We start from the raw sequence: 19,840 nt of genomic DNA, 5'->3' as shown, positions 1-19,840 counted from the left end.
TACTCCATCCCTAAATCCTCCTATATGCTTATGAAGCTCAAATTCCCTAATTTTACAAAAGCAGCATCCTGGGACTCGATTTCTGATTCCTACAATAATCAAACGTCCCAGCTAGCTATAAGCTCAGAATCTCATGGGAGGCGTGCAGTATTTCCCTATTTAATTCATCTGGGTTTGGGTGTGAAATACGCCGAATGGTTTGAAATGCAAAAACCGTCGCATAGTATGATTTTGCATAGAGAGCAGACCATTAGCAAAAGTACATTCTGGCCTTGTGTTTCATCTAGAGCATCGCGAGTTTGACAGTACCTTTTCCGTAGCTCCACTTACGAGCGACATGCCTTCTCCCGATTCGATCGCTTTGCTTCCCTCCAATCGTTCCTATTCCACTGATGTGTGGTACGATAGAGTAGCTATTATTTCGACTCGCGGCTATACGAACATTTATCACAATGCAGAATGGATCGCAAACTTTTATCACATTGTCACAAACATCGAAAAGTTTCCTCTGGTATTTTAAGAATCCTTCATTTGAACTAGTTTTCTGCCTTCACTGTCGTCAATCCTTCCTTCGGAGCCGACGACTATCGCACTGATTGGACGATTTCGTTCTTAACGGGAACGTTAAGCATGTTTCCGCCTGACATTCGGCCATTCTATGTTCCTTATTCCACTTTCTTTTATAAGCACGATCATGTCTGGATTCGGCGTGCTGTACTTGATTTTGTCTGGTTTGATATAGATTTTCTTCTTTATTAACACACCGATGACCGATCTGTTTATATCGAAAGTTGAACCGCTTCTCGTGAAGAAAGCAATGTATCGTTACTATAACATTTCTGAACTCATCACAAAGCCAGACAAGCTAAAATTGCTTTATATTGGACGTAAAGGAGAATGGCGGCAGATTCTAAACGAGAAAGAAATGATAGGAAATATCACAACGAAGTGCAAAGATGTTGTGGAATTTGAGAAAACATATTTCGATCGAAAATCTCATCGTAGTCAGGTCGTTTCTATGCAAAGCACGGATATTTTGCTTGGATATCATGGAGCTGCGTTTGTGAATATTATGTTTATGATGCCGCATTCTGGGTTTATTGAATTCTTTTCTCCCATAGCGAGGCCTCGGTATTATGACATGATGGCAATAAAAACACAATTGGCATATCGATGTTTGACGAGGAATACATTTGATCGATCCAAGAAACGACCTCGTGATGGGAGAAACATAAACATATTTGTAGATGTGAATAAGGTAGTTGAATATGTGAATGAGTTGGCAGAAATAGTGAATAATCAGAAGTATAAGGTTGTGAATGTCATTTAGCTCTGTTTGAGAGATACAGGCCATTGAACGAGAGTGGATAATAATGTTACATTGATGTATGGATCATAGAGGAAGTATTTCTTACCTAAATATGGATTGACATATATAGAATGTGATCACTGCTTTATAGCATCTATATTTTGCTCTTAAGTGATTATCACACACTCCTCTCTTCAGTAAAAGACTCGTCCTTGTCACCAAGAAAGCAGTGTTAGTTATTTCTTTCAATTCAAATTCGGTCCTGTTTTGTGATTTGTGACTTAAGCCTTGATCATAGCTGTTTGTAGAGTGAGCTTGTGCCAATCCTTGTGTTCTTTTTTTTATGTTTTCATTTTCAGGAGACATCAGTAGAATGCGTCTCATTCGAATACAGTTTTAAAACATTGGCAGAAAAGCTTCAAGGGCAATTACAATAGTATTCAAAAAACAGATCATACAACATTACGTAATAGTTCGCTTTCAGAAGCATCTAAATGAAGAACGTCTCCATACATTGATATCGATTCTCTTCGACTTTCACTATTCCGTCGTTCTTTTTTGTCTCTTCGTCTCTTTAAATGTGCGTTCATGCTGATGCATATCTGGCGGTAGAATAAATAAGATATAATCAATAGGAAAGCATTCCATATCAAGAGTTCTACAATATAGGATCCCAGCGTTACTTCAGGATTGACTCCATTCTACATCCAATCAATGCTCTATTCCCTACATATCGCAGAATTGCATCACCGGTAAGTCGAGTCATTGCTCCTTTTCGATCCCAAATATGCACTTCATACACAGTATCTTTGAATTCCAAATACATCAGAGCCCGAAAAGCGATTACTGGAGGGAACAAGTTACTAATGCGCAACTACAAACAAGCAACCAGAGAATATAATACAATATTGATGCTTGCTCCATTTGATGTAGAAAGAATATAGATGAGAGAGATAATCACATAGAGCACAAACAAAATACTGAGAGGACGGAAGCCAATGCATACTATGCTTAAAAGAAACGATGAGAGCCCACGGGAGAAGAGAGAAGAACATGAGGAAAATGCAAGACTGACAACAATAATCATCGATATACTGCAGAAAAGAATGGAGCGGTTTCCAACTTTCCCCAGACCTGACAAAATGAAGATGCTTGGGACGTGAATCAAGGATCCAAAAGATAACAAGGCGAGTGAACGAGCATGAATACATACACTCATGCACGCTCACTCACACACTCATGCACGCTCACTCACACACTCATGCACGCTCACTCACACACTCATGCATGCTCAATCACTCACTCATGCATGCTCAATCACACACTCATGCATGCTCAATCACACACTCACACACACACACACAAGGATATAAATACCAACGTAGGCAAAATGCGTAGATAAATATAATCCAACAAAAAGTACATGATTCGATAAATATGGATAGGACAGAAGCGGCTAATATGATCATGAACAAATACAGGAAAATCATTTGTATTGAAAATAGAAGCAGATAATCCCGCGAGAAGGCAAATCGCACACTACGCGCAATTATAATATCTATCATGGCATACGATAACACGGAATAGATTCTCTCGCTTTTCGATTCCAGCACGAGTCTGCGGGAGTTGATAGAACAAAATTCCCAAAAACACCCCAATTAAAAGTCCTAAGATGCAGTGCCATTGACAAAAACCCGTTCGCGTCATGCATTTCCGAAGTCGCTTTGCCACATTCGGAATTCGCTTATTCAATGTCACTGTTTCCCGAATGTCCAAAATTCGCTGAACGTAGGGATTGGGAGCAGGCGGAGGACAACCGGGAGAAGAAGTAGGAGGAGGAGGAGGAGGTGCATCGAGTTGTCTTCGAATGGTGATAGAGCTGTAGGTGAGAAATGAAATACAAATCAAAACAGAGGAAGCGATAAGAAGGAACCACGAAGCGATCTCAATATGGTTGTATCGCTGTATGCCAACTAACCATCATTCCGAGCAACCTTCCATTTACCGTGTGGAATAAGCAATCGAGAGCATTGTAGTGGGGCTCTTCGCGATAATAGGGATCGAACAACACCTTCTTGCCCTCGACCAAGTCTCCATAATACAGAACAGCGCCATGATCTCCCAACACAAGCACGCTGTCCAGATAGTTGCATAGAATGGAAATTGGAGTCTTGGAATAAACGAGGAAAAGTACGCCCGTCCGAGCCACCGTCTTCAAATAGTTCATCATCTACTCATTACCACCGCTAGGAAACGAGCAAGCATACGATGCCATAATCTGCAGGAGAAAAATCTTCGAAGGCATTATCCAGCAAAATCACGCGGCGATTCGACTGGACCTCGAGCGCTATTCTAGCTATGAATACAAAAACTATTTCTCACTGTAGCATGATTTGCTGCGGGTGGGAGAGATCCCGCACTAACTTATCTCGTATCGAATCCAGCTGAAGAAGTCGTAGCATTTCCAGGATTCTCGACTTCCTCTGCTCTTTATCCCTATCCATCACTCCAGCATTACATATCTTCCTACACCCACAAAGGATAATTCATATCGACGGTCGATCGAACACACTCCATAACCGTCAGACTCTCGCAAAGCCACACTTTTCCATTGATGTAGCACAACAGCATAAGTGCCTCCGAAGGTGACAGCATGCTGCGTTCATAGAATAACTGACCTCCGATAAAGTCATGCTTCGATTTTGTTATTCCGTACAGGCTTTGCAAAAACGCGCTGCCTACAGTCAACCATCCATCCTCGTACACATACCGTTTCTACTAACAACATTGACCACGCCTCCACTTGCAGAAAGATAGCCTAGGGGTGATTGGATCACCGTCTTCATCGTCCACTGTCTGGTGAGATATCTCTTACACATTGCTTTCATCCAAACCAAGAAAGAAGCGTCCACAGGTATGTCCTCCCTCACTCGCTCCTTATATTCCAGATCACGCCAGCAGAATGCAGAGACTGCAGAGATAGGCTTGGAAGATTCGATTTCGTCCGTGTACTCATCGATCGCAAAGAGCTTGGGGTCTTCGCAAAGGATCACTCTGTAAGTTAGAAAAAGGTTTAATAAGCAGGACGATCGGGGCTTTTTCTCAAAGTGAACAGGCTGATAGTGAGTGTTCTTTTTGTCGTGAGTGAAGAGATAGAGAATAATACAGAGTACAGGGAGATTGAAGAGAATGATGTACCACAGCAAATAGAGGCCGCTCCTATTGAGTTTACAAAACGACAATCATTAAAGTACTTGTCTGGAGTGGGCTCCTTGGCTCGACATACGCCAGTATAGCAAGACATGTGCTGTGCATAGGTACCATCATGGATCCACACACACGAACCATCCACTCTGCACCCAAAAACAGAAGGTGATGAGTGATTGTAACTGGCATCTCCTTCAAACAAATAAACGACCGGATCCAAGAGATAACTCCTTATGTCAAAATAGGGAGTGAAGTCTGCAGAAACGCTCAAATACATGTTCTTCTCCAAGGAGCAAGAACTCTTATTACATAAAATACAACTCGAATAACCAGAAAGATAACTGCTGCACTCAATACCTGGCAAAATGGAGCATTGCTCATACAAGCATTTCACGGGCGTTGATTGCAGAGATGGAAAATAGCCATTATTGACATTGACTTCAATTATGGAGGAGTTTAGATGCTGCAGCAAAACAGTAGATTCGCCAAACAACTCTGAAATAAACCCAGAAAACGAGTCACTGGTCTTGCAAGAGAAATTAGCCAGTTCGTTTTCAGAGAATAGGGTCTGGCGTGTGCATTCCTGTTTTTCAATTTCGTTCAATATTTCTCACATTCGAGCCAGGGCATTCCTTGTCGCTTCCACATAGACTACAGTCAATCCCAGCACCTCCGTTTGAGCAGATACACTACCACTCGAAAAAAGCTCTATCATCATCTACATGAGTACATTCTGAAGAATATCCGGCTCCGTTCATGCAGGTAAAGCCGGAATTGAGGCAGCGTGCAGTACAAGATGAAGAATACTCATACTCAAGCGGGAAAAGGATATGTTCGAAGTGAGCCATCCTCCATGAAACAGCTCTGAAGATTATTATTGCTACGAATCGAACGTCCCCTTCCAGCTTCAGTAGAATTTACATAGGGGCCATCCAAGGGGCAGCTCTCTGGAGTTTGCTCCTTACAAGTGGAATATAAATCATCGCATGTCTCTCTGCATGGATACACACTATAGTTAGAAGAAGAACGACATGGAGGAAATGTTTCCATACAAAAATATCGACCAACCTTCTCTTTGCAGAGTTCGCTTGCATTAGCTCCCTTTTCTGTCAGCCAGAGATTGTACTTTTTCATTCTGAGTCTTACTAGTATACAAATGCTACGTACACAATGTCAGTATCCGAATACTCCCATGTGTTGCTAGAATTCATCCACATAGATTGTACAGTGAAATAATCTGATAAATGTTTACTACACTGGTAGTATCGCAAATCATCCTTCTATCGTTAATACTCTGCTATTCAATACCTCATCACTTCCTTCCCAGTGTGGGATAATATTGGTCGCTAAACTGCAAGTAGTACATTCTTTTCGGCCACAAAGTAGCCCATTTACTACAGCTAGCAGGGTCCAACCAACCACAACTAATTGCATGGATGGAATGCAACGGAACATTAAAAATAGCTTGGGAATACAACTTTTGTTCCTTCACGCTGATTGGTTGAACAAGATTGTGCGAGGATCGAAAACTGGAAAATGATGAATATCTGAGCTTCTGAGATGATGGAGTACGAAAATAATTGGCAAGGTCGAGGTCAGCGGATTATAGAAAGTAGCTAGGTTGAACTCCACTTCGACTTGTTCCGGTAGGGGAATTGTGTTTTCCATAACTGGTTTGTAAATGATGATCTTGCAAATTCTGATCTTATCCCTCGCTATCTGCACCTCTGTAGATAAGCATATCGGGCTGTTTCCCAACATAATAGGGGGAAAATTCCATGACCTTGCGCGACCCTATCTGGCGGATATTAACGTTGACTGCCACATCAAGAGAGCTGCCTATGACTTTGCGAAAGAGATTCAACCGGAAAGAAAGAATCATCGCGCAGTTTTTGATGCGTTGCAGCTTCAGCAATGTGATATGGAGAGACCTCCTGAGGATGAGCCTCTGACGATTCCTGATATTGAGAACCCTGGATTTACCATTTTTGTTGATGGACGTTCTGGAAATGACAAGAATTCGGGATCGATTCGCGATCCGGTGAAGACGATTGAAAGAGGTATTGCTTTGACTCGCGGAGTATCTGGAAACCGGACCTTGTATTTGCGTGAAGGTGAGTACTATATGTCCAAGCCTCTTCTGCTTACTCAAATCGACGATGACCTCACCATCTCTTCCTATAACAACGAGAAGGTGGTGCTTTCTGGAGCCAAGGAGGTGAAGGTGGATTGGAAGCCATACCGTGTTGGAGAATTTGATATCTTCCAGGGAAAGGATGCCGTCGTGGATATTAAGCCTGCTCCCGGCGCTGGAGTTGCTGGACGTGTGAAGTTCGCTGGAAAGGTTCCTTCTTTGGAAGAGTGCCAAGAGCTCTGCGCGAAGGATGAGGAGTGCACTGGGTTCACGTGGTACGAGAAGGAGGGAGACTATTTCAATCAGTGCTTCAGCATCATCGATGGAGAGTTCCGCACTGTGGATTCTTCCACTGCTATTTCGGGTGTGAAGCTGAACATTTATGTGGCAGACCTGTCTGAGATCGACTTTGACGAGGAGAAGTTCACCTCGCTCTTTATCAATGGCAAGCGTCAGATTCTCGCTCGTTATCCCAATGGAAATCCCGAGTATACGGGTTACCACACTGAAAACACGGGCTTCGCTAGTGCTGGAGATGGCCAGTGGAAGGCAACGCGCAAGTTCCCTCCAGGCTACGAAATCCACATGGATAAGCCATCGCTTGAGCACGCATTGTACACCAACTACCAAATTGCCCTTGAGGGACCTGCCGTCCAGTGGACGCCAGCCATTTCCTACTGGGCGTTAGCGCATCCGATTGGTGGCGGAGGCTGCACCTATGCGATCCCCACGGGAATTGACGTGGCCACCCAAAACTGGTCTCCTCGTGAGTGGAAGCATCCCAACGGCGCCATCTTCCATGCTTTCCAGGGAGGATACTGGGGCTTCTGGATGTTTGAGGTGGACAATTATGAGCGAAAGGACGGAAAGATTAGCTTGGGATGGACGAAGGGAGGCTTCCAGGAGTGTCGTGGAAGTACTCACGGAGGAGCTTTCTTCATAGAAAACGTTCTGGAGGAGCTGGATGCTCCCGGAGAATATTTCTACGATAAGGAGGCGAAGAAGCTTTATCTCTATCCCAACGGAACGATTAGTGATATGTCGCTCATCCATCTTTCTCAGCAGGAGAACCTGATCGAGATTCGTGGAACTTCCAATCTTCCGGTCAAGAACATTCACATTCACGGACTCACCTTCTCGTACACGCGCAACACCTACATGGAACAGTTTGAGGTTCCTTCAGGAGGTGACTGGGCTCTACATCGTGCTGGCTGCATCTTTGTTGATGGCGCTGAGAATATTCGCATCAGCTATAACATCTTCAGAAACAATGGTAACAACAACATCTTCTTTGCTAATCACGTTACCTATTCTACGATTGAGTACAACGAGTTCGTCTATGGCAGTGATAGCGGTATTCTCTTTATTGGAAGCACCAATCTCATGGATGGAACGCAGGAGACGCATCCTCACGACAACGTTATTCAGCACAATCTCTTGCATGAATTGGGTCTCTACAACAAGCAGTCTTCTCCTTTCATGCAATCGAAAACGGCTGTAGGATTCATTTGCTTTCTTTGCTCATTCTTCTAGCGAACCATTTGGCGTGACAACATTTTCTTCAACGTGCCGCGCGCTGGAATTAACATCAACGATGCCTTTGGAGGAGGCAACCTGATTGAGAGATCTCTCATGTTCAACACTGTTCGTGAAACTGCTGATCATGTGGGTGGTTTTACGAACTGGGGTTATTTTGTAGGGTCCTGTGAATACCTGGGATCGTATGCCGTTCATCACGCTCTATGACAGTGGAGAGCCCTCGACCAAGCCGAAGCAATCGTACATTCAATGTGTATTCGTGAAGTCTTTAGGGAGATTCGTCAGTCGTTTGTCATTGCCAACTATCACGCTGTGTGGCCATTGGATCATGATGATGGCTCTTGCTATTACTACGATTACGACAACGTTCTGGTTTATGGAGGATTCAAGACCTATCTGGGTCATAGCAAGATCTGTAGGAGGTGAATGTGGAAGGGCTTAGTATGTAGCTATGAACAACTTGTACATCTACCCGGATACCAAGTATGCGGGTGATGTTAACGAATTCTTCACGGAGCCGCACTGCGCGAATACAGCTGTGCGTGTTGTGTGTGTGTGGTTGATGAATAGGGTCGTCACGACACTTATGGATGGGGCGAAGTGTATCGCAACAATAGTTGCATTATCAAGAATCAGGATGTGTTGTGGTTCAATGGTGTGAGTGAGAGCACCATGGTGGAGTTGGTAAGAAAAAGAGAAGGGGAGGTGATATGTTGTAGACTCCCGATTTGGACTTCAATCATTACTACACTCCCAATGGCCGTGAGAAGTCGTACATCTTGACGGACTCGACTCGTCATTCGTTCGACGAATTTGCGGTAGATTTAGAGAAAGGAGAGGAGTGATGAATAGGAAAAGTATGGAAAGGACGTTCATTCGCAGTTCCATGATCTGCCTTCGGGAGCAGAGATTGAGCAATGGATTCGTGACAAGCTGCATATGAAGTAATGGCTTGAGTCGATTGAACGAGTTGTTTGTTTGCTCTCTTGTTCCTATAGTAGTAGTGGTGGTAGTTGATTGAGAGGGTGAATGAATCAGTGAATCAGTGAATCAGTGAATCAGTGAATCAGTGAATCAGTGAATAATCACACTTTAGAAACATACGTAATTCATCAAACCCTTTCTTTTTATACTGACTCTCTCATCAATCAAGTCCTTTCTCTTCCTTTGTATATCATCCAGTACTTCCAAACAATGACTCCACGCTCATTCCACACACTCACGCACACACACATACACTTTCATATCCAACAAACATACAAGATTACAAATTAGACAACTCATCACGCCAGTTGTTGGGGAAAGCTGGAGCACCATCAGCCATAGGAACGGCTTCTGCAGGAACCTGGGTGGCAGGAACCGGATTTACAGGCGTCGAATTTGCTTCAGGCATGTCTCCGATTTTAATATTCGCCAACTCACGGTCTAACTCTTCCTCGTCCATTTCAATATCTCCGGTCATGCTGTCCATCATCATTTCCTGCACATCGTCCATATCCTCCTGCATATCCTGCAATTTATCCGACAAATTCATATAATCATCAAAGTTCACACTCTACCTCTCAGATTCCTCACCACCAAATCTACCTTAAACGCCTGACTCTGAGCACTCGTCACCTCCTTCATCATATTGTACTGATCCTTCATTAGTTGTAAACTCTCAATAGTACCCATAGTCTGACCAACTGTAAGGCTCATTGTAGAGACACTCTGCAACTGCTTCATGAGCATTTGCTTCTGTTTCAATAACTACAACTCATTAACTGACGCTACCTATTACGTTCGTAGCGCGCATACGGAGAGTATTATAACCAGCGCCTCCCTTCGCCATTTGCTGCTTTAACCTAACAGTAATCGAAATATCGAACTAGCACGTTCCGAGTTGTTGGTCAATATTTTCAATTTTCTTCAAAATCTGATCTTCTCGCTTATTCAAATTATCCATATGGTTCGTCATGGGTGTCATATCAAAAGGCTTCTCCTCTTGAGTAACAGTAGGTTTCTTTTGTCCCACAAAGCGGTTAAACATTTAGATAGCAAATATAAATTAAAAATTGTGTTAAAAGATGATTAACCAGTGCATGTCGTGGCGCAAGAATCATCTAAGTTAATCACCACTATCAAGTATGACGAGTATTCGAGTCAGTCTACCATTTAATTTATTTCTTACTAGTCTCACTTCATCGTCCTAAGGCAAAAACAGAATGTTGTTCCACCCCAAATCAATTTTGATACATAATCACAACGAATAAACAATATAGAAAAAGAGGGCCCATTTTTATATTTGATTCCAACTAAAGTATGGGTGTATTAATTACTGGATCATCGGCTCCCAAAGTTTTATTCATAGTTTGATATTATGGCTGACGAGCATAGTGCTTCTGCTGACAGAGAAGATTATCATAAGGTTGATTTAGCGATTCTTCTTGGTGAACGATTGAAGACCAGTCAGGAACGAGGTCTTACGAAAACCGAACATGACTCTAGGCTTCAGAAATATGGTCTAAACCAGTTAACCCCACCGAAGACCGTTCCTGAATGGGTGAAGTTCCTGAAGAATATGACAGGATTCTTCTCTTTGCTGTTATTGGCAGGTGGAGTACTTTGTATTATAGGATATATTCTGAAAAAAGAGATTGAGAATCTCTACCTTGGAATTGTACTTTTTGCCGTTGTGATCATTACGGGAACGTTCGCCTACTTCCAGGAGAAAAAGTCGAATGATTTGATGGCTTCTTTTAAGAACATGATGCCAAACCGTTGCACGGTTACGCGTGACGGCAATCCTACTGAAGTTGTTGCTGAGGATTTGGTCATTGGTGATATTGTTCACATAAAAGCTGGAGATAAGGTACCTGCGGATATTCGTATCCTCGAGTGCTCGGATGATATGCAAGTGGATAACGCCTGCCTCACTGGAGAGTCGGAACCTTGCAAACGATCCACCAAGTGCACCGATGCGAATCCTCTGGAAACCCAAAACATGGCCTTCTTTGGAACGCAAGTTCCGAAAGGTAGCTGCAAGGGAGTGGTTGTAGCCACTGGAGATAACACTGTTATGGGCCATATTGCCAAGCTGACGTTGAACACTGGAAGTGAGAAAACCCCTATCGGTATTGAGTTGGATCGATTCATTTCTATTATCTCTACGATCGCCATTACTTTGGGAGTTCTGTTCTTCATCATCGGTATCTTCCTGGGTACAGATCTCATCACCAACCTGGTCTTTATGATCGGTATCATCGTGGCCAACGTGCCTGAGGGACTCTTGGCTACCGTCACCCTCTCTCTGTCGCTCACGGCTAACCGAATGTCCTCAAAGAACGTTCTGGTGAAGAATCTGCAGGGTGTGGAAACTCTGGGCTCGACGAGTTGTATCTGCTCCGATAAGACCGGAACCCTCACCCAGAACATGATGACTGTGGCGAACGTGGTCTATGATGGAAAAATCTTCGACTGCGAGTGCTCCATGTACTCGAAACCCACGGTGGATCCTACCTCCGAGTCCTATTTCCATCTGCTTCGGATTGCTGCTCTGTGCAACAACGCGAAGTGGGACGAGAACTCCAAGTACCGCAAGAATCGGGATCGGACGCCTGATTTCTCGAGCAAGCAACCTTTTATTGAAGAACTGCTTCTTGGTGATGGTTCGATTGAGAAGCGTGTGATGTGGAAACCGCTGGGAGATGCCTCCGAATCGGCGCTCCTCAAGTATGTGCAGGCTTCTTTCGATGTGGAAGTGTTCCGCAACGAAAACCCCAAGCTGAAGGAAATTCCGTTTAACTCAACGAACAAATACCAGGTTTCCATCCATCAGAATGCGAAGGTGGATGAGCGGTTGCTAGTTATGAAGGGCGCTCCGGAGCGAATTCTTGGACGCTGCGATAAGATTCTGATTAACGGAAAGGTCGAGGAGTTCACTCCCGAACTTCGCAAGAAAATGGAGGATCTGCAGACAGATCTTTCTCGCAAGGGTCTTCGTGTGCTGGGCTTTGCCGAGCTGCCCTTAGATCCCGCCGTCTATCCCAAGGATTACGTCTACAACAGTGACACTCCCAATTTCCCTCTGGGAGATGATCGCGAAACCTTCCCTCAAGACATTCCCCATACCGAGCACATCTTCACAAAGCTCTGCTACGTGGGAATGATGGCTATGATCGATCCCCCGCGTCCGCAAGTCCCTCCCGCCGTGGAAACTTGCAAGACAGCCGGTATTCGTGTGATTATGGTGACGGGAGATCATCCGATCACCGCCAAGGCGATCGCTGCGAAGGTCGGAATCATCTGGGGCGACACGGAGGACGATATTCAGCTCCGCAATGAGTCGAAGGGCTTGAAGGAGGGAGATCCGGGCTGGGAAGACCCTGCACTGGCTCCAGCGATCGTTGTTCCTGGATGGGATTTGACTCCTGATCTGCCGGATGCGATTTGGGACGATATTCTCGACCATCCCCAGGTCGTTTTCGCTCGTACTTCCCCTCAACAGAAGTTGATTATCGTGGAACACAACCAGAAACGAGGCGAAATTGTCACTGTTACGGGAGATGGTGTCAACGACGCCCCGGCTCTTCGGAAGGCGGATATCGGAATTGCAATGGGTATCATGGGCTCGGCTGTGAGCAAAGAAGCGGCCGATATGATTCTCGTGGACGATAACTTTGCGTCGATTGTGAAGGGCGTGGGAGAAGGCCGACTGATCTTCGACAACCTCAAGAAATCGATCTCCTACACGCTCTCCTCCAACATCCCCGAGCTGGCTCCGTTCCTTTGTTTCATTACCATCCAGGTGCCTCTTCCTCTGGATACTATCTTGATTCTGCTCATCGATCTCGGAACCGATATGCTTCCCGCCATCTCCTTCGCTTACGAAAACGCGGAGGCCGATATCATGAGACGACCTCCACGTGATAGCAAGCGCGATCATTTAGTGAACAAAAAACTGTTTACCTTCTCCTACTTGGAAGTCGGCGTCACGCAGTGCCTCGCTGCTCTGATGTCTTTCTTCTTCATGATGAACTCCTTCGGATTCTCCGCCTCCACGCTGCCGGGTCTTGGAGCCTATGACAACTGGGGAAAGCAAACCTTGTATTGCAAGGTCAATGGAGGAAACTGGTATCGCGAGGTATTCGATGCGCAGAACAAGACGTCCGGATTTGAGGCCTACGAGGGATCGGCGCCGAGCAATCCAGAGGAATTCTACACCATGTTCCGCCAAGGCTATTATTTCTGGGACGGCGGCGAGATCGTCCAGTGCCATTACCCCTCCAAGAACTTCCTCGGACCTACCAAGAGCTCTCCCAATTTCTCTCTCTCGGATGAGGCGTCGTACAACACAGCGAATGGAGGTTACACGGCGGAGAACATTGTGGTGACCAAGCAGAGCATCGACGTGCTGCTCCAGAACGGCTACTATCCGTATATTCCTCTGGCTGGACGTGTCTCCCCCTTCTGGGATCGCAATTGGCTGCGTGCCGATACCTCGAAGAAAACGTACGTGGGACTCGGAAAGGGCACGGCCACTGCGCAGCTGAGCTATCAGCCGCTGGGCTACTGGGATATTAACGACTGGAACTCGACGGAAGCCAAGACTTCCTCCTCCTCCAGCGAAGTTTCCTCGGCTGTGCAAGCGATGATCGAAGCGTCCGAATACAAGATGCTGGGACGCAAGGTGTTCAGCAACGCTACTTTTAAACAAACGAGAAGTGCGGACTCTTTCGAGTACATTTACTCGCTTTCCTTCTTCGAGGGCGACACGCAGTACGCCAACATCGCTTCAAGAATGATCCAGAAGGAGGCGCTGTACTATTCCCAGACGGCCTACTTCATTACCATTGTGATCGTTCAGATCGCCGATCTTTTAGTCTGCAAAACTCGCATGAACTCGTTGATTGACCAAGGAATGAGCAACCACGCTATGAACTCCTCTGTGCTCTTCGAGCTGGCTTTGGCTTACATCCTCCTTTACACGCCCGTGCTGAACAGCGCGCTGCGCACTCGCCCCCTGCCTTTCCACTGCTGGCTTATTCCTTTCCCCTACTTGATCATTGTATATACTTTCGATGAGGTCCGCAAATACTTGATGCGAAAAACATCGCTCGTGACAGAGAATCCGGAGACAAAACAGATTCTCCGGGATGCTGGGTGGATTGAACGAAATACGTACTATTAGACTGTTTGTTTACAAACACTTGGACTAAGAGGTCATTACGAAATAGCTTCAGACTCATAGTCTGAAGGGAACAGCACCACTGATGAGACTGGAACCATGCGTACCGCATTTTCGAACTATGCATCATAGCTGTAGACAAGAAACTACGGTCGATTTGACGAGATACGCCTCCAACTCTGCTTTTTTCTTATACGATACTTTTTCGCCTGTGGTATCTACAGTAAACCTTCGAATCCATGGCAACATGCAAAAATCGTAAGTGGACTCACACAGGACATAAATCTGTAGTTTCGTTTAAAACTGTCAATCGTCAACAATAACTTGTCTATTTGAGTATTTCACTCGATTTGCATACTGTTGTTACAGGAATGAACCTTGAAACTTTTGTACAAACATTGTCCAAAGAACAGAAACGAACTAACAGAAACACTACCCCTTTACCAGAGCCATATTATAGTTCAAACGCGCCTTTCTTTCCTCAGCACTGCAAACGCGCACCCTCTCGCCCACTCTGCTTTTCTTCACCTCATCAAACCATGCGACAAATTCGCGCCTCGCTTGCTCGTTATCGCTCTCCTGGGCCCCTCTACCGCCATTACGAACCCTCCCCTTTCCATTACCCAGACCCAGTCGGGAGAATGAACCCGAACGACTGTCCCAGAACATAAAAGCGGAAGCCTAACAGTCGCACATGTTCGACGTGTTGAATCCGACTCAGTGGGTTATTCAGAAAGAACTCGTTGAACAACGGGACAGACCGGGAATGCCGTAGAATCAAAAACGGCTGCTGCAAAAGCGGATCGAAGCACGAAACGCGCTGCAGATCTTGCTCTTTTCCCATATAAAACCAATCAGCGTAGAGATATCTCTGAGTGACTTGGAACTCATTCACAAACATGCGAAGACCGACGCATTGCGACCTTCTTGGCTGCCACGAGCTGGCGAATCGTTTCTTTGGAGCGTGGCAGCGATGCAAAAAGTCTGCAACTCAATGAAATGGGAACAGAAAGCACGCGGTCCAACAAGCTTCGCTCTCTCGACAACCCTTCAAGGAAGCCACGGAAGAGGAGGGCGATGAGAGGAAGAAGAAGAGAGGGAGAATGAGAGCCGTCGAGGGTGTTAAGAGGGACGAGGGAAGCGACTGGAGAACGGAATGCAGAGAAGGATCGACGATCGTTCCGGCATCGATCACTAGATAATGGGTAGTCAGCGTGTTGTTGATCGCAACGTTTCGCAGGTAATTCAGGGATTTGGGCACAGAAGAGTGCACCACAGCGATCCGAGTTCGAGTCGAAAGCATTTTGAATTGGTTTTCATTTACAGGAGCGAAGAGAGCAACAGAAATGGGACCTGCCCACATCTGTTCAAGTCGTGGCAGAGTGAAAAGAGTCGAAGGATCGAGCACACAAACCAGCGAGAAATTGGCAGAGGCGATGTTCATGTCATCAAAGTCTAATCATTAAAACAAAGCATGGTCAATCGAACAATGGGGGGAAGAGAGAGGAACACGGTTGGGGCCTTCGTAGAGAACGACATGAATATCTTGCATATCGGGAGGATGAGAAGTGACTGGTGACGTAGCCGAAGTGAATAAAGAGTTCTGCTTACTCGATTCACCACTCCGTGTACTCGATTCACCACTCCGTGTACTCGAACCATTACAAGTGGCGGAATCACTTGGGTCAATAGCAGTGGAACAGAGGCTGGTATCTCTAGAATCATCGGAATTACTGAGATGATCAGAGCTGTACGAATTAGATTCCTCACAATGACCCCCATTTTCACAAAACCCGCTTTCTCTGCCCAATTCATTCATTCGGTGTATCATTTTCGTATTTACGCCTTTCTGTTCCTAGATCAAAAGCAAACAATCACCCCAAACACTCAAATAGTCGATTTGCTTTTCACGCATCCCTGCATGTTCCTTGATACTCGAAATGAATGCAAGTGTCATAAATAGCGAGGCAAGTGCAATAACTGCAAGATTTCTACAACACACACTCCATTTCACGTATACGTTAAAAGACACTTCGCCCGACTCATTCCTTTCATTCTACAGGGAAAGCTGTTCAACTTCAGCAGAGCACACTCACAAGCACAGAATTCAAAAAGTGTATGAAAGCGATTGTTTCACATTTCACTCCACCAACTGTATCCAACAAACAAACTCACTTAATACGACTGCAAGATAATCGTCTTGACATCCTCCGGAAGGATATCAGCATTCTCTCCGAACTTGGCTCCGCTCTTCGCCAGCTTGGCCACGCAGTCATCAATCCAAGCCTTATCCTGCGAGCATCCATACTGGCTAATGCGGCTAGGCACCTTCATGACGTCGGTGTAGAACTTATCGAGCAGCTCGATCGCCTTCTCGGCCTTCTCCTCGACAGTTCCTTCCTTCACATCGAACACGCGCTCGGCCATCTGCGCCAGCTTGGCCTTCTTGGCCTCGAAGCGGTAGCGGAACACGCGAGGCTGAATGCACGCCAGCGTCTGCGCGTGGTCCAGACCCAAATACGCGGTCAGCTCGTGGCCGATCATGTGGGTGGCCCAGTCCTGACGCACACCCTGGCAGATCCAGCAGTTCAGAGCCTGCGTGGCCGCCCACATGATGTTGGCGCGCACAGCGTAGTTGTTCGGGTCCTCCATCACCTTGGTTCCGTTCTCGATCAGAACCTTCAGCAGGGCCTCGGAATAGCGGTCCTGGACGTCCGCATCGATGCAGTCCGTAACGTACTGCTCACACACATGCACACACGAGTCCACCACACCGTTGGCGGTCTGGCGAGCAGGCAGAGAGTAGGTCGTCTCAGGGTCCAGAATAGCCCACTTCGGGTACACGTAGGGAGAAGCCAGGCAATACTTCATGTGCTTCGCTCTGTAGGAAATCACAGCGTTTCCGTTGGATTCAGAGCCGGTGGCGGGAAGAGTCAGCACCACGCCAAGAGGAAGAGCGCAATCCACCTTAACTCCACCCTCAATGCAGAGATCCTGGTAGTATTCGGTAGACTTGGTGTACACCGCAGCAGCGCAAATGAACTTGCAACCATCGGCCACAGAACCGCCTCCCACAGAGAGAACGAACACGTTTTCAGTTCCCATCTCCTTAGCAATGGCAACAGCCTTCATCAAGGTTTCGTAATCCGGATTCGCCTCAATTCCAGAGAACTCAGTAATGTCGTAACCTTTCAAGGCAGTCATCACCTGGTCGTAAACTCCGTTACGCTTGATGGAACCACCTCCGTAGCACATTAAAATCTTCTTATCCTTGGGAATCAAACTGGGCAACATGGCGATCTGGCCCTTTCCAAAGATGATACGGGTAGCATTCTGATAATCGAAATTGAGAACAGGCATGTCAATAATTAGAATAGAAATAAAGAAAAATGGAGGAACAATAATATCTTTGATAAACCCGCGGAATAGAAGAATCTAGAAGTTTCCATCTTACCTCCAATCAACTGAGGATAGAATCACCAAATGCTTACTAGTTGTGGATGGGCACATATCCGTTTTGTGGACAGATCGAAATTGCTATTTCACTATTCGGTTTCCAACAAACAAGCCAACTAACGCCAAACTTCTTCATATCTTTGCAACTACGGATTAGATCACTGGTAACCACTCAAACTCCATCGATTCGGTCGACGACATCTTTTTCTTACCCCCCTCAGGATTCCAGCATTCCGAGCAGCCCCAATGCCACCTCTCTTCCAGCAGCTCATAGTTGCATGGATAAACTGGCTTGAGCAGCGTCCGGTTCATGGCATTATGCAGGTTGCACATCCAAATCACAAACTCCTTCTGTGAATTCACTCTAGAGAGTACTCTTCAGTACGCCTACGCTGGAGGATTTTTCTCGAGGAGCTTCTTCAAATGCTTCGCGCAAACTTTGCAGGGATAAAGATGCGCAAAACTAGCGATAAACTCGCGAGCACGTTGTTTATCTTCTTCCGTGGGATTATCGGGATAGTACGCGGCCACAGAGTGTAACTACATTGAAAGAAAAAAAGGAACGCGCCGTACTAATGTCCAGGAATGACGTCCTAGCAGTTCACGAGATGGAGGACACTCGTGCAGTTTACCATCGGCATCGCGTACAGTGAACTCATTTTCTTTCCGCGTATACGCAGAAGGCTGCTTTACAGCCTTCTCTAGTCGTCACACTTCGAACGGTAAAAAAACTCACTGGAAACAGATTCAGTAGTTAAGCGGAACATTTCTTGGGTGTCGTGGCACGCTGGGTTGTTACAATCAGGAATTGGGTCTAGAAATATTATCTCGTAAGATGTCGATGATACTGCTTGCATCTTCTGCTTTGATCTTTGGAGAATAGAGTAGCGAAAACATAGCAACTCCACCAACTGCCGTAACAACACCCCAGAATGGTTTATTAGACTGCTGTTTATACAGATGTCGCAAAGAATTACCATTCTTACAGAAGAGTGAGCGATCCAACGACAAGGGTTCGAAACGCCAGAACGAATACGGATACCAGCCCTTGCGATAATAGGTCGGGCACTAAATAAACGCGAAAACATGGGTATCAATAATTGACAATTCTTCTTTCGAATTTATGTAAACCGCGGAAATTGACACTTTTGGGTTTGCGTACATTTTTTGCCATATTCGCAATGGAGTCGGGAGAATGTAATTTTCCATTTCGAATGTATTCAACATAGTCAGTACAGAACAAGGACAAATAAACCAGGAAACAGAGCAGAATCAGAACATACCGGAAGTACAAGAAAAAGAGGAAGTGCAAGATAGCGGAGTCGTGATTGAAGAGGTCATCGATGAAGAAATCGTCCGGGACATTGAAATGGCCAACAAATTGAAGCTAGAAGGAAACGAGTATTCGATTTTGACTGATACAACATTCTAGATTGTATAAAAAAGGTGAATATGAAGCCGCGATTGAGAATTACAAAAAGAGCATTCTGTATTGTCCTCTGGAAGACAGTTATAACAAGGAGCGTGTATATTTTCTCTATTTTTACATAATCATGTATAGGCCATCTTTTTTTGTAACATGGGTGCTGCACAAATCGAGCTTGTTGTTGCTGTTACTCTTGCTAATGAGTAGAAGCAATATGAAGAAGCAATTGAGAGCTGTACTCGCTCCATCGAGATGAACGCGGACTATTTGAAAGCCTATGTACGTCGTTCGCAAGCGTATCTCGCAACCGAGAAACTGGACGATTGCTTGGCAGGTAGGGCATGCGCGGTTTGATTGATGCGTAGACTATGACAAGATTCTGGAGCTGGAACCGTCGCTCACGCAGTACGCGAGCAAACGCCGGCAACTGGCGAAGCGGATCGAAGAACGGAACGAGAAGTTGAAGGAGGAAATGCTGGGGAAGCTGAAGGACGTGGGGAACAAAATCCTGGGCAAATTCGGGATGAGTTTGGACAACTTCAAGATGGAGCAAGACCCCGCCACCGGCGGATATAGCATCAAATTCGAGAAATCGACTGTTTG

At 45.6% G+C, this 19,840-nt stretch overlaps 8 protein-coding genes; 4 read left to right on the top strand and 4 right to left on the bottom strand.

Moving 5' to 3' along the window:
• Positions 1 to 204: 204 nt before the first annotated feature.
• Positions 205 to 1,357, top strand: GSBLH_T00006806001 (uncharacterized protein; the record flags this gene model as incomplete). The annotated part of the gene is made up of 5 exons (XM_013043328.1): positions 205 to 223; positions 288 to 511; positions 541 to 714; positions 743 to 1,258; positions 1,331 to 1,357. 5 exons carry the CDS (start codon positions 205 to 207, stop codon positions 1,355 to 1,357), a joined length of 960 nt encoding a protein of 319 aa, XP_012898782.1.
• A 1,925-nt stretch (positions 1,358 to 3,282) lies between these two features.
• GSBLH_T00007193001 (ABC transporter, putative) lies at positions 3,283 to 4,188 on the bottom strand (the record flags this gene model as incomplete). Its single annotated transcript, XM_013043327.1, is given in 6 exon segments — positions 3,283 to 3,303; positions 3,315 to 3,539; positions 3,577 to 3,661; positions 3,692 to 3,805; positions 3,840 to 4,047; positions 4,080 to 4,188. The coding sequence occupies 6 exon segments, from the start codon at positions 4,186 to 4,188 to the stop codon at positions 3,283 to 3,285; spliced, it is 762 nt and encodes a 253-aa protein (XP_012898781.1).
• A 2,009-nt stretch (positions 4,189 to 6,197) lies between these two features.
• On the top strand, positions 6,198 to 8,396 carry GSBLH_T00004436001 (uncharacterized protein; the record flags this gene model as incomplete). The annotated part of the gene is made up of 2 exons (XM_013043326.1): positions 6,198 to 8,147; positions 8,184 to 8,396. 2 exons carry the CDS (start codon positions 6,198 to 6,200, stop codon positions 8,394 to 8,396), a joined length of 2,163 nt encoding a protein of 720 aa, XP_012898780.1.
• Positions 8,397 to 9,453: 1,057 nt separating this feature from the next.
• Positions 9,454 to 10,218, bottom strand: GSBLH_T00004435001 (uncharacterized protein; the record flags this gene model as incomplete). The annotated part of the gene is made up of 4 exons (XM_013043325.1): positions 9,454 to 9,744; positions 9,777 to 9,938; positions 9,970 to 10,033; positions 10,064 to 10,218. 4 exons carry the CDS (start codon positions 10,216 to 10,218, stop codon positions 9,454 to 9,456), a joined length of 672 nt encoding a protein of 223 aa, XP_012898779.1.
• Positions 10,219 to 10,548: 330 nt separating this feature from the next.
• On the top strand, positions 10,549 to 14,358 carry GSBLH_T00004434001 (uncharacterized protein; the record flags this gene model as incomplete). Its single annotated transcript, XM_013043324.1, has 2 exons — positions 10,549 to 11,759; positions 11,799 to 14,358. The coding sequence occupies 2 exons, from the start codon at positions 10,549 to 10,551 to the stop codon at positions 14,356 to 14,358; spliced, it is 3,771 nt and encodes a 1,256-aa protein (XP_012898778.1).
• Positions 14,359 to 16,526: 2,168 nt separating this feature from the next.
• On the bottom strand, positions 16,527 to 17,715 carry GSBLH_T00004433001 (uncharacterized protein; the record flags this gene model as incomplete). XM_013043323.1 has 1 exon in its annotated part: positions 16,527 to 17,715. One exon carries the CDS (start codon positions 17,713 to 17,715, stop codon positions 16,531 to 16,533), a length of 1,185 nt encoding a protein of 394 aa, XP_012898777.1. The 3' UTR covers positions 16,527 to 16,530.
• A 249-nt stretch (positions 17,716 to 17,964) lies between these two features.
• Positions 17,965 to 18,899, bottom strand: GSBLH_T00004432001 (Erv1; the record flags this gene model as incomplete). The annotated part of the gene is made up of 6 exons (XM_013043322.1): positions 17,965 to 18,175; positions 18,203 to 18,351; positions 18,385 to 18,512; positions 18,548 to 18,625; positions 18,660 to 18,756; positions 18,789 to 18,899. The coding sequence occupies 6 exons, from the start codon at positions 18,897 to 18,899 to the stop codon at positions 17,965 to 17,967; spliced, it is 774 nt and encodes a 257-aa protein (XP_012898776.1).
• Positions 18,900 to 19,514: 615 nt separating this feature from the next.
• On the top strand, positions 19,515 to 19,829 carry GSBLH_T00004431001 (uncharacterized protein; the record flags this gene model as incomplete). XM_013043321.1 has 2 exons in its annotated part: positions 19,515 to 19,571; positions 19,603 to 19,829. The coding sequence occupies 2 exons, from the start codon at positions 19,515 to 19,517 to the stop codon at positions 19,699 to 19,701; spliced, it is 156 nt and encodes a 51-aa protein (XP_012898775.1). The 3' UTR covers positions 19,702 to 19,829.
• Between the last annotated feature and the right edge of the window lie 11 nt (positions 19,830 to 19,840).

The sequence above is a fragment of the Blastocystis hominis genome, assembly GCF_000151665.1.
Source record: "Blastocystis hominis, Singapore isolate B (sub-type 7) whole genome shotgun sequence assembly, scaffold_6".
Taxonomy (NCBI): Eukaryota; class Bigyra; order Opalinata; family Blastocystidae; genus Blastocystis; species Blastocystis hominis.
This window is presented reverse-complemented; position numbering and strand designations above follow the sequence as displayed.